The sequence below is a fragment of the Gopherus flavomarginatus genome, chromosome 4, assembly GCF_025201925.1.
Source record: "Gopherus flavomarginatus isolate rGopFla2 chromosome 4, rGopFla2.mat.asm, whole genome shotgun sequence".
Classification (NCBI taxonomy): domain Eukaryota; kingdom Metazoa; phylum Chordata; order Testudines; family Testudinidae; genus Gopherus; species Gopherus flavomarginatus.
Window position 1 is genome coordinate 141,462,926 of NC_066620.1, and position 20,813 is coordinate 141,483,738.

The window sequence follows — 20,813 nt, forward strand, 5'->3', positions numbered from 1 at the left end:
ATGTAGTGCGCTTGGGGGAGAGCAAAGTGGAAGATTTAGAAAGATGGAGGTGCATTCTTGAGGAAATGGAATCAGAATCGGTAAATACAAAATCATAGAATTGTAGAACTGGAAGGGACCTTGAGAGATCGTCTAGTCCCCTCCACTCATGGCAGAACTAAGTATTATCTAGACCATCCCTGATAGGTATTTGTCTAACCTGCTCTTAAAAATATCCAATGATAGAGATTCCACAGCCTCCCTAGGCAATTTGTTCCACTACTTAAACACTCTGACAGTTAGGAAGTTTGTCCTAATGTCCAACCTAAATCTGACTTGCTGCAATTTATGCCCATTGCTTCTTGTCCTATCTTCAGCGGTTAAGAAGAATTTTTTTCTCCCACCTCCTTTTAACAACTTCTTATGTACTTGAAAACTTTTATCATATCCCCTCTCAGTCTTCTATTTTTCAGACAAAACAAAGCCAGTTTTTTCAATCTTCCCTCATAAGTCATGTTTTCTAGACTTTTAATCATTTTTGTTGCTCTTCTCTGGACTTTCTACAATTTGTCCACATCTTTCCTGAAATGTGGCACCCAAAACTGGACAGAACACTCCACTTGAGGCCTAATCAGTGCAGAGTGTAGAGGAAGAATTACTTCTGGTGTCTTCCTTAGAACACTCCTGCTAATACATCCCAGAACATATTTGCTTTTTTGTGGCAACAGTGTTACACTGTTGACTCTCATTTTGCTTGTTGTCCACTGTAACCCCCAGATCTCTTTCCGCAATACTCCTTCCTAGGCAGTCATTTCCCATTTTTCAAGTATCAGAGGGGTAGCCGGGTTAGTCTGGATCTGTGAAAAGCAGCAAAGAATCCTGTGGCACCTTATAGACTAACAGACGTTTTGGAGCATGAGCTTTCATGGGTGAATACCCACTTTGTCGGACATGCATCCGACGAAGTGGGTATTCACTCACGAAAGCTCATGCTCCAAAACGTCTGTTAGTCTATAAGGTGCCACAGGATTCTTTGCTGCTTTTACATTTCCCATTTTGTATGCGTGCAGCTGATTGGTCCTTTCTAAGTGGAGTACTTTGCATTTGTCTTTATTGAATTTCATCCTATTTATGTCAGACCATTTCTCCTGTTTGTCCAGATCATTTTGAGTTATTATCCTATCCTCCAAAGCATTTGCAACCCCTCCCAGTTTGGTATTGTCCACAGATTTTATGTGTACTTTCTATGCTATTATCTAAATCATTGATGAAGATACTGAACAGAAGCAGACTCAAAACTGATCCCTGCGGGACCCTATTCGTTATGCCCTTCCAACATGACTGTGAACTGATAACTATTCTCTGGGAAACATTTTCCAACCAATTATGCACCCACCTTATAGTAGCTCCATCTAGGTTGCGTTTCCCTATGTTTTTTTTTTAATGAGAAGGTCATGTGAGACAGTGCTTTGCTAAAGTCAAGATATACCACATCTACCACTTCCACCCTATTCACAAGGCTTGTTACCCTGTCAAAGAAAGCTATCAGTCTGGTTTTACATGATTTGTTCTTGACAAATCCATGCTATTACTTATCACCTAATTATTGTCTAGATGTTTGTAAATTGATTGCTTAATTAATTGCTCCATTGTCTTTCTGGGTACAGAAATTAAGGTGACTGGTCTATAATTCTCTGGGTTGTCCTCATTTCCTTATTTATAGATTGTCACTATATTTGCCCCTTTCCAGTCTTCTGGACTCTGTCCCGTCTTCTATGACTTTTCAAAGATAATCGCTAATGGCTCATATATCTCCTCAGTCAACTCCTTGAGTATTCTAGGATGTATTTCAGTAGGCACTGGTGCCTTGAAGACATAACTTGTCAAAGTAATTTTTAACTTGTTCTTTTCCTATGTTAGCCTCTGATCCCACCTCATTTTCACTGGCATTCACTATGTTAGATGTCGAATCACCACCAAACTTCTTGGTGAAAACCGAAACAAAGAATTCCTTAAGTACCTCTGTGATTTCCACATTTTCTGTTATTATTTTTTTCCCCCTCATTAAGTAACGGGCCTACCCTGACCTTGGTCTTTCTCTTGCTTCTAATATAATTGTAGAATGTTTTCTTGTTACCCTTTATGTCTCGTGGCTCCCACTGGTTGTGGTTCACTGTCCCAGCACATCCTGCACTGCTTCCCGCCGCCCCCATTGGCCTGGGACAGTGAACCATGGCCAGTGGGAGCTGCAGTCGGCTGAACCTGCTGACACAGCGGTAAACAAACTGGCCCGGCCCATCAGGGTGCTTACCCTGGTGATCCGTGTGCCAGAGTTTGCTGACCTCTGATCTACAAGATGGTAATCTTGCCTGTACTTTTTTGTATGGGTCTGACCGCTAGGCACTGAGGAAGAGACAGGTACATATCTTGAATATAGTGGAAATGAAAATGTTAAGATGGATCCTTGGAGTTACAAGGATAAACCATATTTGGAACAAACAAATTAGGGAAAGTATAAAGATGATACCTATTATAGGAAAGTGGACGGAATCCAGTCCTAGATGGCTTTGCATGTGAAAAGAAGACTGGAAGAATGCATTGGAAACCGGGTGTTAAACTTCTAAGTGAAGGGTCAAAGAAGGGTTGGAAGACCCCCAACTAGATGGATGAATGTCATACAAAAGGATCTGATTAGCTGTGGAGTTTCTGAGGAACTGTTTCCAGACAAACTGGAATGAAGAAGGAGGACTCCAAGAGCTGACCCAATAAAGATGGGACTAAGGCTAGAAGAAGACTCGTATGTGCTTGACAGCTAGTTTTGGTGAAAATGGAGAGGGGCCTGTAATAGCCAACTATGATGTCCCAGAAGTCTAAAATGAAATCGTTAATTTTATAGGAAAGATATAGTTAATTGTACTGCTACCAAATAATTCATCTATCTGTTACAGTAGTGTGTTTGGTGGGTGGTCATATAATTTTAGATTACTTCCCTTCCTTCTTAATTGCTATTGCTTTGCAAATAGGAGATAGAAGGTGAGGAAAAATTACAAATTACAAAATCTGATGTCTACTAAAATACTATAGCACAAGAATGTACAGAACACAGGGAAGAGAAGTAAGAGCTGAGCTATATTGTTTGGTTCCTTTGACTTCATCTTGGTGTGGTTTCTTACTCAAGCCTTGAATTTGGGAAGCCAGTCTTAGGTGAAAGAAGTGAGAAATACGCATAGATGCTGTGCTGACAACACTTGAGATCCTAAAGTATCTGACAGGATTATTCCAACATCACAAACCCACCCTGTAAATGGCAATTGACTTAAAAAAGAGAAAAAATAAAATGGGACAGATCTAGACCTTCTGACCATTTAAGGAGGAATATATCTGTATGTGAAAACAATGCTAATAAATTTGTTACTATATGTTCCACTAAGTTATATTAAACTTCACTTCAATCTTCAGTTAGTAAGCCACTTCCCCCCCTCACCACCTGAATTAATACAAACCAACAATTTATATGTCAGTATGAAAAGTTGCTTGATTCTGAAGCTATTGTTTTAAGAAACAAAGGTATATATGGGATTTTTCTTTGACTAAGATTCAGTCAGGATAAACTAAACGTCTGAAATTGATGTATAAATTACTAACCATTGAGTTAAACTTTTTAAGCCTTACTATCAGTTACATTGATCTTTAATGTAAATGTATTAATTACAAAACAAGTCTTGTGCATCAGTTATATCGGCTAGTGGCATCCATGTTACTGATACATAATTCAACTTTTGTTCCAAAGGATCCTTTGGTGGTGAACCTCTCAAGCCCTGGACCATTGACTTCAGCCATGTTCTTGTTCCTTCACAGTATGAGGGAAGCTGGCAAAGGCCCTCTTTCTCCCAAAGTTTTGTTCAGCCAGCTCTGTCAAAAGTAAGTGTAATCAGTAGTTTTGTTTTTAACAGAAAGTTACAAAGGGTGCAATCTCTAGTTAAAAAATATTAATGTATTGATTAATGTGGGTCAGGCTAAAATATAAGCCCATAATCTGGCATTATTAATAATATCTCAAGATATATTAAGTCACTACTCCTTGCTTTCAGTGCAGTAGTATATTCTCCACTCAGTTTTAAATAACTCAAGTGATGGAACTGTTGCTACTTCGGAGACACTTGGATGGTGATATCCCTTATTTAGGTGTGTCACTCATATTGAAGCCAGTGGGAGTTTCATCTGTCTGTCTGACTTTGCCCCTTACAATCTAATAGATTTCACACTTTGGACATTTTTCTAGTATTCATTACAATTTGTCTTTGTTAAATTTAATCCCATTCAGTCTAGTAAAACCTCTTTTGACCACTCTAAACAACTACTTTCTTTCCTGGATGTGAAAACACTTAAAATATTTGTGCATAACTTAAACAAATTTAGTTGGCATTTATCCTTATACATTCAGTATTTTGACTTGAACTCCAATTAACTGCAACAGGCTTTTTAAAGAACAGGTGGTGGGTAGAAGCTAAGGAAAAAGTCGTTAAAAAGATTTAATTTTCAGGCTTCTGGGAAGATAATATAATAGGAATAAAATACATGGATAGTGGCTACTCTGTGTCAAATGTATGTATGTGTTTTTTTTTAAAGTGTTTAAGCTTTTAAATGTGAATCTGTGCTATGATGTTTTGCTTTGGCTTTGATCCAAAACTAAAAGGGCCTAGCAAGGAAGGACTTGAAGCACTATTGAGATGGCATATGGCTCCAGATTGAGAAGAACTTGCAAGCCCTGAAGAAATGCATGTTTCTTAGGGTGGAAAATGTTCTCAGTGTTGCTTTATGGGTGGGTTTAATTGTGGCACATACAAGTTTATTTTTTAAAACCGCTGTAGAAGTGCTATAACTGGATCAAATATTTGAAAGTTAAATGTTTAAAGGACTACACTGTAAGTAAAATAATCTGTAGGTTATGATAGAGCTATGTAGTGCAATACAGTTGCAATTCATGTTTTAAAAAAGTATGAAGTGTTATAATGTGGTGGTAATTTTATTTACTGTGAAATTGCTGTACACCACTCAATGCCTTTGTGTGGGAACACCTATTATTATAGTAACAAGTTGTAATGAGCCCTCTACAATTCTTGCTTGCACCCGTGCACAAAAAAAGAACTCTGTGAAATCCTCCAATACCCCAAAGCTTTTTATTTTGATCAGAAACCAGCATTGGTATGAAATAGTTGTGAGCTAAAAAAAACTCTTTTGGGTAGTGACATACAGTTGACCATGGTGACTTTGCCCTAAACTTCTAGTATCCTGTACAGCCACACGTAGCTTTTAAACTGAAGCAGGATTGACCATTTCAGGTAAACGATCCTGCATTATTTTCATGTCTCTCTTCCTCCCCGCACCCCTCCCAACCCCGGCATTATTTTGCTCTCAAAATTTGCCTGCAAAGGTTTGGGTGTGCCTGGTGCACTTTTTATTATACTTGATTTTCATTTGGTATTTGTACCGTAGAAGAAAATATCAAATGCATATTTACTGGATTTAAATAAAAACAACCATCTTGTGTATATAGCATTCTTCACCCTCTAAAAAGCATATGGGATACTCTCCTGCTTTATAAAAACAAAGTGTGATGTAATAATATAAAAATACAACACTTAACAGAAATTTCTGGAAACAGATGAGGATTATTTATTTTTTTAAGCAAAGGGATTGGAAGGAAAATTACTAAATATGGGGCAACAACTATTCTGTATATATCTGAGGGGTGAGAGGGAAACAATAACATACTTTTATAAAGTGGAGAGAGATGAAATAGAACATTTTGGAGGAAGCAAGTTGCATACTGTGGGGCCTGCCTCCGCAAAAGTATGATCACCTGTCAACTTCAGACCAGACGGAGGTATTCTTAAATGACAGCTGGTGTGTGTGTGCACGTGCACAGATAATGGATAATTCAAGATTTCAAGCAGTGCAACAAATCCAATAGTGTTAAAAAATTTTAAAACCAGCTGTGCTGAATTTTAGATCAGGCCTTCACTTTACAGTGACTGTGTACAAATGTTACCTTAATCACCTGATCAGCTTTTTGTTATTTAGAATGATAGCTGCTGACTTTAGTAAAATCTTACTCTTATCGCTACTTTTTACACCTGTTGCCCTGCAGAAGAAACACAGCTCTGAGAGAGATTCTGATTCTTTTCTGGCTCATGCGTCAATACTAGAACTGTTAGACAAGTCCCCATTAGCAGGAAATTGTGTGTTCAGTTACACTTGTGCAACCCCACTGAAGTCAACAGACGGCTGCACAGGTATAACAGAGGGCAGCATTTGGTTTGCAGAATCCTTTGTTACTGATGGTGATGCATGAGCCAGAAAGAAAACAGAGTGACATTCAGCAAACTCAGATGAGTTTGCAAGTCTGGAGCCTAGAAAAAAAAATCTTTATTTTATTTAAATGGTTCCATAAAAAAATTGTTCTGTTTTAAAAGTATAAACACTGAGTTCCACCCTGGCATTTTTATAAACTCATTTTTCAGGGTAGCACTGCAGTGATAAACTCAATTTACTACTTTATAAGCACCATGTAAAGAATGTATAGTGGTGTAATGTGATTGTGATGGCCCTAACCAGTGAGAATTCCTTTGTTGCTGCACGTTCTCAGTAAGCTACGAAATAGACTTCTAGCTACTTATGAGCCTGGCAAAGAGGGAATTGGAGCAATAGAGCCTTGTATGCACAAATATGTTGTATTACTATTGTCTGGTCCTCCACAGGTTAAATTCTAGATAAACTGGAATAAATTCTCCAACTAAAAAGAACAGGAGTACTTGTGGCATCTTGGAGACTAACAAATTTATTTGAGCATAAGCTTTCGTGGGCTAAAACACACTTCATTGGATGCATAGAATGGAATACACAGAAGATATTATACATACAGAGAACATGAAAAAGTGAGAGTAGCCAAAGTCCAAAGAGAGACTACTGAACTTGAATTAATATGCAAATTAGATACAATTAACTTAAGTCTGAACAAAGACTGGGAATGGTTAGATCATTACACTAATTTCCCCATGTTAAAATAACCCATAGAAGGTGTGAGGATATCTCGATTATCACTTCAAAGGGTTTTTTTTTCTCTCCTGCGGATGATAGCTCATCTCAATTGATTGGCCTCTTACAGTTGGTATGGCTACTCCCACCTTTTCATGTTCTCTGTATGTATAAATATCTTCTTTCTGTGTGTTACATTCTGTGCATCTGATGAAGTGGGTTTTAGCCCACAAAAGCTTATGCTCAAATAAATTTGTTAGTCTCTAAGGTGCCACAAGTACTCCTGTTCTTTTTGCGGATACAGACTAACACGGCTGCTAATTTGAATCCAGCTAAAATAAGTCTGCTTCATTTGATTCAGATGAATGTACATTACTCTATTTTGTGTAATTCTGCAGTTCCTGCTCTACAACAAAAGTGTCCTGCATTTTAGAAAACAGAACATCTATATTGCAAACACAGAACAAGAGCTTAGTCTCATACAGGCATTATTATTAAAGATAATGCTTTGCTTCATTAAAAGAATGAGATTTTGGTGAACAAGATCATAGCACTCCTAGTTAAGACTGATCAAAAAACACAGAAATTTCTTAATACAGTAAGCTATCATCCTTGTTGAAGCTTGTGTTACAACAACAGTTCAGTCCCTTCTTCAAATTCTTACATTTTAGAAAGCTATTTAAAACGGGGGTTGACTGGGTATATCTATCTGACCAACAGAAGGTGCAGTGATTTTTATATACCATACACACACCTCAAATAATGTCAATAAAATTAGTCAGTTTAATAGAGATTATTGTCATAGGTCTACCTTTAGCTGATTCTTTGATCTCATTGAGATATTGAACCTTCTTCAGAGAGACATTTTAATAGGTAGCTAGGAAATTCTCTCAGTATATGGCAACGTTCTATAGCTAGTGATTAAAATTATCTAGTAATACTTACTGAAAATGATGAAAAACAATCAAGGTAAAGGTCAGAAAATGTGATGTTGGCAAAATAAACTGTTTGATTTCTGAAGTTTTGCTCCAATAAAAGCCTAGCCCCACTGAATGAAAGGCACTCTTATTAAGCTAATAAATAAGAAAAGCTTGGGCGCGGTTTCTGTCTGTTTATATAAAATTATGTTTAATTTCACTCTGCACGATGGAGCTTCACAACGTCAGTGTCAACAGGCAGCAAAAATCTTACGATAAAAATGAGTGCGCAGCAGTCAATATTAGACCACAATAATAAAAGAAGCTTAAATCACAGTATAAATTAAAGGCCTGGAATTACGTTTTCGAAGTTGGCTTGGAGGTTGTATAGTAGTGCATAAGAAAAGTACACTCCCATTTGTACCTTTTGTAAATCGGTATGGAGTCTTATTTCCATCCTCCTTACTACTCTTGCTTCTGTAATGAAGATGAACATATGCCTCCTTTGGGCCCATCTGGAAAAAATCATTAGAGATAAGTGTAAGGTGATCCTTTGGCTCAAAAGTGGAATATGCTTTCTTCAGAACATCAGCCCATTCTTACCCAGGCATGAAGGAATTCGTTCCAAACATTCAGACCCCACAAGATAACGCATTGCTTCACCACTAGATTATGCTGGCTCCAAATGTCCACACTTTTTTTTTATTTTTTGCACTCTTTTAACTTACAATTAAAAACAATCCATTTAATTTATGGGCTGAGAAATATTGCAGGTTATTTTAAAAAATTGAATTATGTTTCAGGTTCTAATTATACCTTAATTTTGGTATAACTCTCAATTAGAACTAGAATCAGTTAATTCTTTCTGAAAAGATTGTTAGTGTGCTTAGTATTTGGAATTTAGAACATTTTTAATAATTTTAGAAATTACTAATATTAATTACATTTAATGAAATGTTAAAATATATCAAAGAGCCCTTAATCTTTGTTATATTTTACAGTATATTTAAAGGGAAGTTATGAATTTTGTCCTTTTTTGCTAAAATGTTGAATTTTGTCCTTTTTTGCTCCTTTATTATATCTGAAAGGGTCTTCAAGCTTCCTTTCTTTAAAAAGTTCTCCTTTTTTTGTTTGTTTTTTTACATTTTGAAATATGAAGACTATTCAATCCTCACTTCCTCTTAGCTGGAGGTCTTTGGCCAGAGAAGGTCTGAATAGAAATGGTTATTATTTGAGCTTAATCTCTCCCATACCACAAAACTGAAATGAAGAGGAAGCTAAGTTCTCTCTTAGTGTAGGATTCAGCTAAGATTGTTATAGAATCATTATCTTCTCTCCCTCAGTTTGATGGAGGTAAAGTTGCATTTAGAAAGCAAGTTTGACAACCTTGTGTGACATCACTCTGTAGATCCTTAAAAATTATTACTAAGGACTTCCAGCAAAGAAAAAGGAAAGCCCTGATATTTCTAAAAATATATAATCTGTAAGATATTTTTTAATTATACACTTTTTTTTGGCTCTACAGTTACTTTAATAGGAAAAAAAAGGTTAACCTACTAAAAATTTGCTCCCTGAGTCTGTTAGCAAAAATTTATAAAAAAGAAAATATTGGATTTTTATTAAGACCAGACATTTTATTTTTAATGTCATAAGATGTCACTACATCAAATGGTGGTAGGCTTGTTTACTGAAGTCTACTTTAAAACATTGGAAATATAGCAGTAGTGATTTGCCAAAGCTAATTAGTGGCCTACTAGTTTGTTCTAGATCAGATTGCCTGATCAGAGAATGGCTGGCTATAAACTGGAAACCAGATGTCAGCCTACTTTATTTGGAGCATGGTAGCAGTATTTTGAAGCTAGTATTAACTGGCTGGTGCTCTGAAATATTAGCCAGTGTACTAGAATGGAAGAAGAAGCTATAACTGAAAGTAATTTTACTGTGAAGATTTGTTCTAAATTTATAGCTACTTGAAATAACTTAAAACAGGATGAATTAACAAAAATTCAGTTTTTCCTTTTGCGTAATTTTACCTCACCTATAAGAAATGTGTGTAATCAGATATTCTTCAACAGATGGAATCATCCACAAAATATTTTTTACTGAAAATAAACGACCGAACTTACTCTATTCTGTTATGTATGGACTGCAAAATTGATTTCAGAAATTTTCTTTATTTTGAAATCCTCCCCCCCGCCCCTGGTCAGTAACTGCAAATTAGAAAGAAGAATAGATCTATTCATCTTTTAATTTGGGAAAAGAAAGTTTGTTGAATTTGAAGTAGCTGAAACGTGAATGGTTTCAAGAAGGTAAAGTCCAAATAAGTTCTAGTGCGGGGGTGTGGAGAAGAAGTAGTAACACTACATTGAAAAAATACTCTGGGTTTGTGGTTTGGTGAACCCAGCACATTCTCCACTCAGGAAGTGAGAGAAGAATTATCAGCCACAGGAGGTATAGTCTTGTAGCTGTGTGGGATGAGATTACCTGTTAGTTCTTATATGGGTCCATATATAGGAGTATGAGGACTTGGAGTGCTTCAGCAAAGATTTTTAAATGTGATCTCCGTCTCCCTGCACTGGAGGTCAGTATCTCAGTCCACAATTTGTTGGTCTAGTAAGGGATTTTTCTTCAGCAAGAGAAGTATACTGACACTAACTGGATTTCACTTGACTAGCTGCTTCTGAGTTGCATGATGATTGTGAAGGTGGGGAGTTGTGATCTGTTTGTCATGACCCTCCAGAATGTAAATAAACTTTACATAATGGTCACTTACAAATCACTGGAACAATTTACCAAAGATTGTAGTGGATTCTTTATCACTGGTAACTTTTTAAAACAAGACAGGATATTTTTCTAAAAGATGTGCTCCAGGAATTATTTTGGTCTGTGTTATACGGAGGTCAGATTAGATGATCACATTGCTCCCTGCTAGCCTTGGAATCTATGAATGTACGGTGAAGTGGCAATTTTTAAGTCTAAGTAGGTGAAATACTGAAGCTTTCCGCAACTCATGATACATTTTCCTTATTCTTCATGTTTACAAACTACAGTACCTGCTTGGCAGGAATAATACAAGTCTGCTACTTTTTTGACTAGAAAACATGCTGTACTCTAATAATATTGTTTTCATGTGTGATGTAAGGCTGGTTCCTCAAAAATACATATTCTTCCCTAGTGTTGATATAGGTCATATGGGAAGTGTAGATCTGGATAAAATTGGTATTAATGTAATTTTTGTACTCTAGAAGACTGTGATACTCTTTTATATGGGAGAATTAATAACACTATTAGTGTAAGATGTGAGCGGCATTGCTGTAATTAAACATCTGATGCTAGCAGTCCTTCTAGAGTTTGGTACTAGAGACTAAGTTTTCAAACGTGAATGATCAGTTTTGTTTTATTGATGTTTCTGTAGGATGTGAGGCACCCAAATACTTGCTTAGATGTCAAGTGCCACTTTAATTACCCAAGTACAGAGCTAGATACCTTAGCTGTTTGAAAATAACTCTTCAGAACTCTTGCTGCCATCTAAGGCTAGAAGTGTTTAGTGAAAGAGAATTCAAGAGGCTAAGAGGAAAAGAAGAACAATAAGGGAGGAGTTGAGGGGGAGAAGAGTCAGCAATGCAAAGGTGAGGATGGAAACAGTGCATGTAGAGAGATGAAACAAAGAGCTGGTACCATTTACCAGTCCATGACAAAAAGCCCTGACTAAAAATAAAGCTAAATGTCATCCAGGAAGCCAGGAGTGAAAGGAACCTGAAGGGGAGGTGCAAATTGGCTGATTAAATGTTTAAAAAAAAAATGATTGGGGCATGACCCCTTCAAAATTGTGAGCCCTGTTTTAAAGTTCTAGATGAGCAATTGAACATCTTTACCCTTTTATGTATATTAAGTATATAAAGGGGTCATTTGTAATCATTTATAATAAAACAATATAAAACAATAGTATTAATTTGGGGGGAATGGTGGTGGTGGGTCGATCAGTTGAAGGGGGGGGAAAAAAGAAATGAATAATTCTTTCCATAGCAACTGTTTAGCGTCTGGTACTAATTCATCCACTGTTAATTTTGTTAGTGTTGCAGCTGTCAGACGTTTTGCTAGGACAGATTGTGTGCATAGCTACAGGGCCCTTCTGTTTGTTTTCCACTATTCTGAATATTAGAGCTGCAGACTTTTGACTTATCTAGAGACTTAGTGACTGACACCACATTTATGTATTAAGAGGACCTAAATATTTCCTATGTTTGTTATGGCTGAATAATTTTATCAATGGAAGAAACTTCAATTACTTTATTTAGATTTGTGCACCAGGTTAATATTGCAGGACTTGAGTGATTAGTGTCAGTGAGTGTATTTTCAGGTATCAGAAAAACTTCTGTGTGCTTCCCCCATAATACAACTAATTGTTTTGCTGCATGAATGTTACTAAATAAGGTTTTATTGCTGGTCTCCAGGATGACATGGAACAAGTTATTTCTGGTGAAGAGGAGATCTCTTTCTCTCTCTCTCTTTCCTGATGTATTGTAAAGCATAGGGAGGGATTCACTGGGGACATGGTGAATTGAGATTACAAGCATTTATGTGTGCTGAGTTTTCTGGAGACACACCTTACAAAATGCTTGGAACATTCCACCATCATCATGGCTGCTGAGAGAAATAATGTTTTATGGAAAGTTGAGATAATGTTACAGGTGATTCATGGAATGAAGGCAAGAGAAACCATTTTTCTTTATTTGTCAGTTTTAGTACACTATTTTTTAGAAGGACGATTGAGGATTTTCCACAATTTTCTTTGTTTTTAATTGAAAAAGTTCCCAGGTTTCACTGCACACCTTACTTCATTAAAACAAACAAAACCCCTCCCCCAGCATCAGACCGTAAGGGATGCTTCTTTGAGTAACCACAGAGAATTTTTATGAGAGTCTCTTTGACCCGCATAAATGTACTTGCACCACTTTGGTAGCTCTGTAGCAGAGAAAAGGGGACCTATCAGGCTGACCTTTCCCTCTTGTGCTGCTGACATAAAACGACATATGTTGGTGTTGTGGACCCCCTTCCATCACTGCAAAAATAAGTAGGTTTCACACCATTCTTTAAATTAGACTAAAGAACACTGTAAGGAACTTCAGAAAAACCTAACAAGGCTAGATGAATGGGTGGCACAAACTTGGATGAAATTAATTGCCGGCAAGTGCAAGGTGTTGCACGATGCCAGGAATAATTTGTACTGCTCATATATGTTCCTGGATTCTAAATTAACTATAACCACTCAGGAGAAAGACCTGTACATCATTTTGAACAGCTCAGTGAAAATATCTGCTTTGTCTATAGAGGTGGTTAAACAAAGCAAACAAAATGTTTTTATTCAGATGTATAAAGAACAGGATAGAAAACAATACTGAAAATATTTTAATGCCATAATATAAATCTTTGGTATGCTCTAACCTGGAATACTGTTTAGTATCTTTTTTGAGTATCAGAGGAGTAGCCGTGTTAGTCTGGTTCTGTAAAAGCAGCAAAGAATCCTGTGGCACCTTATAGACTAACAGACGTATTGAAGCATGAGCTTTCGTGGGTGAATACCCACTTCGCTGGATGTATGTACCCGACGAAGTGGGTATTCACCCACGAAAGCTCATGCTCCAATACGTCTGTTAGTCTGTAAAGTGCCACAGGACTCTTTGTTGTTGTTTTTTTGAGACAGACTGTCCAGAACTGGAGAGGCAAGATGGGTGAGATAATGTCTTTTATTGGACCAATTTCTGTGGGTGAGAGAGACAAGCTTTGAAGCTGCACGGAGATATTCTTCAGGTCTGGGAAACTTATTCAGAATGTCACAGCTAAATAAAAGGTGGAACAGATTGTTTAGTGTAAGTAATTTAATACATATTTCAAGGAACCATTCAAGGTGAAGTGGCCTGTTAACACCCTTCCAGTCATAGGGGGGGAAAGGAAGCAGATGATGAGGGAGAAAGGCACCTGGGTGAGGTTTATCAGTGAGTTACCCATTTTTGTAATAAACTGTAAATCCAGTGTCTTTATTCAGTCAGTGATTTTTAGCGTCTAGCAAAGTTATTACCAGTAATTTAATCTGTTCCACCTTGTGTTTAACTGTGACACTCCGAGTACATTTCCCAGACCTGAAGAAGAACTCTGTATATGAGAGATTACCTCACCCACTTGCCTCTCTAGTATCCTGGGACTGACAGAGCCACAACAGCACTGCATACAGTTAAAAAAAAAAAAAAAAAAAGAGGATCCAGAGAGAGGCAACAACAAATATTTAGAGGCACAGACATACTTCCATATGAGGAGAGGATCTTTGAGTATTTTGTCATTAACTTTCCCATGACTTGTGAAGAAAGCACAGAAGAGAAGAGCTTTTTTAAATTATTTTACAAGTCAAGATAATGTATTGCCTTCGTATAATGTGATTGGACTACTTTGTTACAATTGTGGATTTTTTTTTAGTGTGTTGCTTAATTCTGAAAAATAAAGGGTGACTAAATGTTGAATACATATGAAGAGTATAATACTTTAAAAGAACTGGGTTACTTTAACAAAAAATGTATTTGTGGTGCGCATATTTAACTAGTACTGCATAATTTTCATTCTAAAAAAATAGCTACATTCTAACTGATAGATAATGATTAGAAACATCTTTTTAGCTGATGTACAAGATATAAATGTTTGACCTCAAGATCAGCAATGAAATGATAGGCTTAAGTAATAAGTACATGGCTGTCACAGTTGTCCTTCACTTCTTATGACCATTAACAGGAGTTCAACCTGTTCTGTCGTTATACTGCTGACACTGTACAACAGGTTGTAGCGCATTGGCACTGGCTTCCATATGTCGGCACATCTGTGAGCAGTCAACTCAACCAACCATCTTAGAGTCCTCCACTTTTGCCAAGGATCTTGCTTGAAGCATATTTTCAAGGAGACCAGAGCACATCTTTTAGTTGTCAGATTTCTATGAATCAGTGTTGATTAATTCTTTTACTCCCAAATTTTTGTTAATAAGGATAGGAATCTTCCTGTAAATACCCTGCATTGTACTGGTTCACTTTTTTATATTCTTCTCCCCCGACATCCTCCCAACATAAACAAAAAGCAGACCCACTAATCCTGAGCATTTTTCCACAGCATTGTAGAGATTTAGAATTAACTGTGGCATTATATAGCACGTTACAGGCGTGGGTGCCCAATTGTTCATCTATTAATCAGCGTGTTAACAATGACATCACTTGTTAGTCAGAGTGAACCAGCCAGACCTTACTTACCATCTTTTAAAAAACATTTTCCTGTCACTTCACCTTTAAAATGTTAACTGTTATACTCCAATCGTCATTTCGTTCCATATAATAGCATGTGATATTTGTTAGTTATTTCAGTTAATCCATTTTAGGTATAGTGAAGGTCTTAAAAATACAGCAAAATCTAAAATTTTTTAAAAACAACCATTTCTAGCCCTGTTAAATGCCCCTCACAATACAATACAACTCTAAAACAAAAGGTGTCTTAATGATTTCTGTTTCATCAGAACTACCACATCTTGTTGGTCATACATGTCCTTCCCCATTTAAGACAATAACTTTAATATGTAGAATATCAAATGAAAATGTTCTCCCTTGTAATTGTTTACTAAATTAATTCTGATTAATAGTATATGTTGGTAATTAATGGGAAACTATACTGTACATCCATTAATGATAATGAAAGATGTATGTAATTTCCTTGAATTGCATTACTAATTTGTCTCTGGTTTAAGTGAGTTGTACTTATCCTATATGAAAAAGGACTTTTTATCCTTGCTCTTTGTTTTGACTCTGGAAAATGTCAGATTTCATCTTCATCAGTTTTTCCCCCCATTTCTCTCTCATGTGTGGGAGTTATGTGTGTACAGATATGGGAAGATATCTGTTGAATATATTGACAAATTTTGAGTGTTTTAAAACAACAGCAAGGTATATACAGTAATACTGAAAGTCACATATATGTAGCAAAACCCAGAAGTTCTCCGGCTAACATGTTTTTCCAAAAGTGAGTTGATTTTACAGCTTGTTACTTAAATAAATTTCAGAGTGAAGAATGACTTTATAGATGTCACTTCTCTTGCCCTATGTTAACCTAGAAGACCTCCGTAGTGTATGACAAACAGGCACAGAATGCAAATTATAAGGTACTATATTTACAAATATAAGTGTTTGATCTGCACATATACTGTGCATTTATGTAATTATTAATGCTCGTTGTTATTTCTGTTTTAGCATCTAGGACCCCCGTGTTTCACATCCCTTCAGTGTTCCTCTCACAGGCTATTGGTATGATATTTCCAAAGCAAAGCTGACCAGTTCTGTTGCAAGACTAGAAAAAATCATATTGTCTTATAGCTCAAGACCTTAGGTGGACAAGTGAATTACTGTGTATTGGACAAGGGGATGACATGCATTTAAAAGTAAATGCACTGACTAGCCAGAATGTACAACCTAGGCCTAAAAATGAAAACTCTCCCTCTTACGTTGATTTAATTTTAAATATAATTGAGCAGTGGAAGAAATAATCTTTTTTTTCTGACAAGTTTGCTAGTTTGATGAAATTCCTGCTTGGGCTCTGCTCAACCAGTTTTGCCCCATACTGCATTTTGGGGAGAGTGCAGGTGGCTAACAATGCATGTGCTGATCCCAAAGTGCAGTAGGAGTGATACCTACCATATGGTGACATTTACAAGGAGACTTCCGTTTAAATCTCAGGTTAGATGCATTGGCCCGGGATTTTGATTGAAGTCAGATCAGCAGCTTGTTCTGGAAAACAAGGCATGCAGTATTGTGACAGAGGGGATGGTATCTGTCTATACGCAGCTTTAATGTGCAGTAAAATTATGTTAAGAATAAATACCTAAACATAGTCTCATTTAGATTGTAAGAAGTTTGGAGACACCAAAACTATAGATCTGTGTAGTACTTTGAAAAGTTGTCTAGCAAGGATTCTGCAGTCCTGGCACCAAAGTATGTATGAAAATATTCCTAGAGGTCTTTACTTAACTTTGCATTAGAAATTAATTTTTGCTTGATGAATATTGTTGAAGTATGGATTATATGTTATATTGGACTGTTAGTATAAAGGGGACTCGCAGGGTTTTGATGGGAGCCATGATTTAGGCTATCATCTGTCTACCATGTGATACGGTGTTTGTTTTATAAATAGGTAGCTACCCATGTAGCTTACAAACATGTCATTCGTAGAAACTGTTGGCCCAGCCTGCAACAATTTTGCTTCCTTTGGGTTTGAGAGGTGGACAGTGATGCCTCGGACTCTCTTAAAATAATAATTTTGCTAGTGGTCGTTTCAGTTTTTTTTCATTTGTCTTGGGTAATAACTGTAAAATCAGCAACTGCCAGTGTTCCTGTTGTGTCCTTGCCCTGACTCCCAAGCTGGCTCGTTTCTTTTGCTGCTGATGCCAGACACCATAAAAGAGGACAGCTCGAAGGACGCACTGTGACAGGACAAGGACAACACCAGACGTATGTTTGGATTGCTTGTTTGACAGATTTCTAATTCATAGGAACCAGAAATTTTGTAGGAATAGACTGCAATAATTGTGGTGTTTCTGAAACCTGTAGTAGTTTAGATCACTGTTTAAGATGAGAAGTATTTAAGTCTGGTAGTGGTAGGAAAGGAAGTGTATACTAGGAATTGTAAGCAAGCATTTGATATTGCATCTAAAAGATACTGAATTTTTTTGGCATAGTCTCCTGTTTTTTGTTACCAAATGAAGCATACAAAATGAGAGTGTGTGTATGTGCATGTGTATGTGTACCTCATTGAAAATGTGACACACTGAGGGTTGTTTTTTTTTTACTCATTTACCTCTTGTTACTCCCCTAGCCCCGTTCTTGTATCTAGTATCATGGATGCACAAAATAAATTAACTTTCCCTGTGGACGAGGAGCCTCATAGGAGCAAGAATAGTGAATTTTGGCTGATTAAAACTCCCCCATTTATTTATTTCAACAACTTCCTGTTTTCTCTCCCATACACTTGAAAATGTTCAGCATGCAGTTAGATAATCTCTTTTCTTTTGCGGTGATTTCAAAGAATTTAATTGTAGATTCAGTGCTCGCCAAATAGCATTCAGTTATTTATATTCATTGAGACATTTGGAATTCATATTCCCCAACTTTCCCTCTGACAGCGTGACAGGATATGTGCTTGTCTGAGTGCATATATTCCAGTAATTCTGAGTTCTCCTGGCTGGTATTAATTGCAGAAGATGGTATTGGATACAACAGACCATGTAACAGTTATTTTGTTGACTTGGGGAATCCATGTACATGGTTTGAGTAACATTTTCCTTCCTTACTCATTTTTGGCTTTTTGCCTATCCATGGATGCATACTCCATATCACTTGATAGTAAGACAGTAAGTGAAATAATCTACCAAAAATAGCTGTAAATAAGAGTAGATGTTATTTGGAGCACTGAGAAAACCCTTGTTTTCTCAATAGTGAAATTCTGTCTTTGCTTTGTAGAGGCTGAAGAAAAATGTTGCTGTAGCAAATTCCTTAAAGAACTGATTCAAAATTGCTGCCATCTTTTATTGTTCTCATTGGGACTGAGACCACAAACTTCCTTCCGTTAATATGACCACTGCTTCCATTCTCCTGCTCCTCATTGTGTTCCTCTCTCTCTTCTGACAGCATAGGGGGCTATTATTTTCTCTGAGGGCAGCTTGGCTTCACTCCTATTGGGAACCAAGGAAGGTGGTAACAGTTTCAAAAGAAGGCAATTCTCAGTGAGTTTTTCTGAGGAAGCTGGTTTTGTTCTTCAGCCTCTGCAGAAGGAGAAACTTCTAGTTATGAAAAATAAAAGTAAAACCCCCATCCCTACCATTAACTCTAAATTTATTTTTAGAAATGCATTTCTTTACTTTGCACCAGATCTACTAAATGGAGTGGTGTAGGAGGATGTAGAGGTGGAGGGCAGGAGGGAAGGGAAACTTTTGTGTGTGCATGGTAAAATGCAGAGGACAGAAGACCAGAGAAATGGGGAACTTGGGGCCTATATGTATAAGGGAATGTGGGGGACAGGCAGGAAAGGAAAAATAGGATAATACACTCTGACTTCTTTGTGCTGCTCTGGTGATGCAACGCAGCTGTAAATCTAGCTTAACTGGCCAATATATTCTGCTTTGTGCTCTTCCAGTGTGTCATAAAGCTACCAGAGAAGACTGGTGAAACTGGCCTTAAAAGTTAAAATGATTTAAGATTGATATTACTTATCAACATTTCTGTACAACCAATAAATATATCATAGGGTAGCATTTTCTTTGGGCTTCTTTTTAGTGTTCATGTATGAAATTTTTAGGGATTTTTTTAAAATTTGCAAACAAAAACTAAGATGGAGTTACGATAGATAATACATATCAGTAATACATTAATGATTGCAGGGATATTGTAATGCTTGCTTTTGGTATAATTACAAACCTAGGAAATTCAGAGTTAAGGTTAAACTTAAAAGAAATCCAAACATGTTAAGATATGGAATGCACAAACAACTTTAACTGTGCTCTGCAGTGGCACCATGCAATAACTGGATGATTATAATGAAGGCATTTTGCTGTTTTTGGTCCCAGAATAGATTGGCTTTTAAGGACTCATGAATTTTTTTCACACCTCTCAAGATATCATTACAAGGCAGAGTTAAGGTTGTTTGGGTGTCTTAACTGTGTACTTCCATATCTTAAAGTGTAGATAATCTAACAATTTTTAATTCAGCATCTATATATTTTTTTAGAATCTTGGGTCTCTACCGTTCTTTTTTACCATAATGCCAACTACATTCACAGGAGGCTGTTATCGTACCAATCACTACTATTATTGACTTCTCCTCCTTTCAAACACTATTTGGCTACTTCTGTCTTTCTAGATAAAAATAACACCGCTTTCATGAAGCATTTAGGAATTCAAAGACCATTCTGGATCGATCTGTTTGTCTGTTAATCATACTGTCATTTTGTGTGGTTTTGTTTTTTGTTTCTAGGTCTTGTAAGATTGTTTACATATATTTTTTTGGTACATCATTCCATTCCATTGTACAAGTACAGAAGCCTTTCACACTCTAAATGATCAAGCTTCATTATTGGGAGCAATCAGGAAGCCTTTTAAGGGTCCCTGATAGAGTCTCATCCTCTAGTGTTAAGGTTTATTAAGGGTGATTAAAGCTCTACCAAGTTCCAGATTAGAACTCCTCAGACGCCACTTTCCTCTGTGTAAACTTTCAGCCACGGTCTTTTCCCTCCCTTCTGACTGTCCATGGAAGTAGCCTGTTTAAAGGTATTTACCTCTGCTGAAAACATTGGTAAATTGCTGCCTTTTCCTGTAAATACCTTTTTTTTTTCAGTTTATCATAAAGGTATAGAACATTACAGTACCCTGTTTTGTTCCCACATCTAATTCACAGGAATCAGATCATTAACCTTTTTTTCCTGTCTGTCCAAGGGAGGCCTTTAGGCAGACTCTGGATATTGTCAGGGCTATGGCAGTGTGTCTCCATAGAACAAAAGTGCTTTGTAAACGGATGCAGAGGGCTCAAAAGTATGAAAATACTCTACATAAATCATAGTTAAATGGTCATTAATGTGTATTAAGGGACCATTACTAGCATAAGGCTTGCCGTAGCCACTTGCAATAAGACCCACTCTTCTCAGAGGATGGCTTCCTCTTGGGCTGAAAAGGGAGTCTGCTTCGGTGGAGGAGATCAGCACAGTATCAGTGTAAAGCTTGATTCGTCCCTTTACTCATCATTACAGAGGACTGTAAGAATGTCTGCATGTGCAGTCTTTGGAGTTCTGGGAGCCAGTATCTTAGATCGTAT

At 36.9% G+C, this 20,813-nt stretch overlaps 1 protein-coding gene across 2 annotated transcripts in view; it reads left to right on the top strand.

The window, feature by feature from the left end:
* Positions 1–20,813, top strand: part of USP45 (ubiquitin specific peptidase 45) — an 88,992-nt gene that overhangs the window by 32,279 nt on the left and 35,900 nt on the right. For both annotated transcript variants that reach the window (XM_050949254.1, XM_050949253.1), the window contains exon 8: positions 3,770–3,900. In XM_050949254.1, coding sequence (XP_050805211.1) covers positions 3,770–3,900 — 131 coding nt within the window. The remainder of the gene's footprint in view (positions 1–3,769; positions 3,901–20,813) is intronic.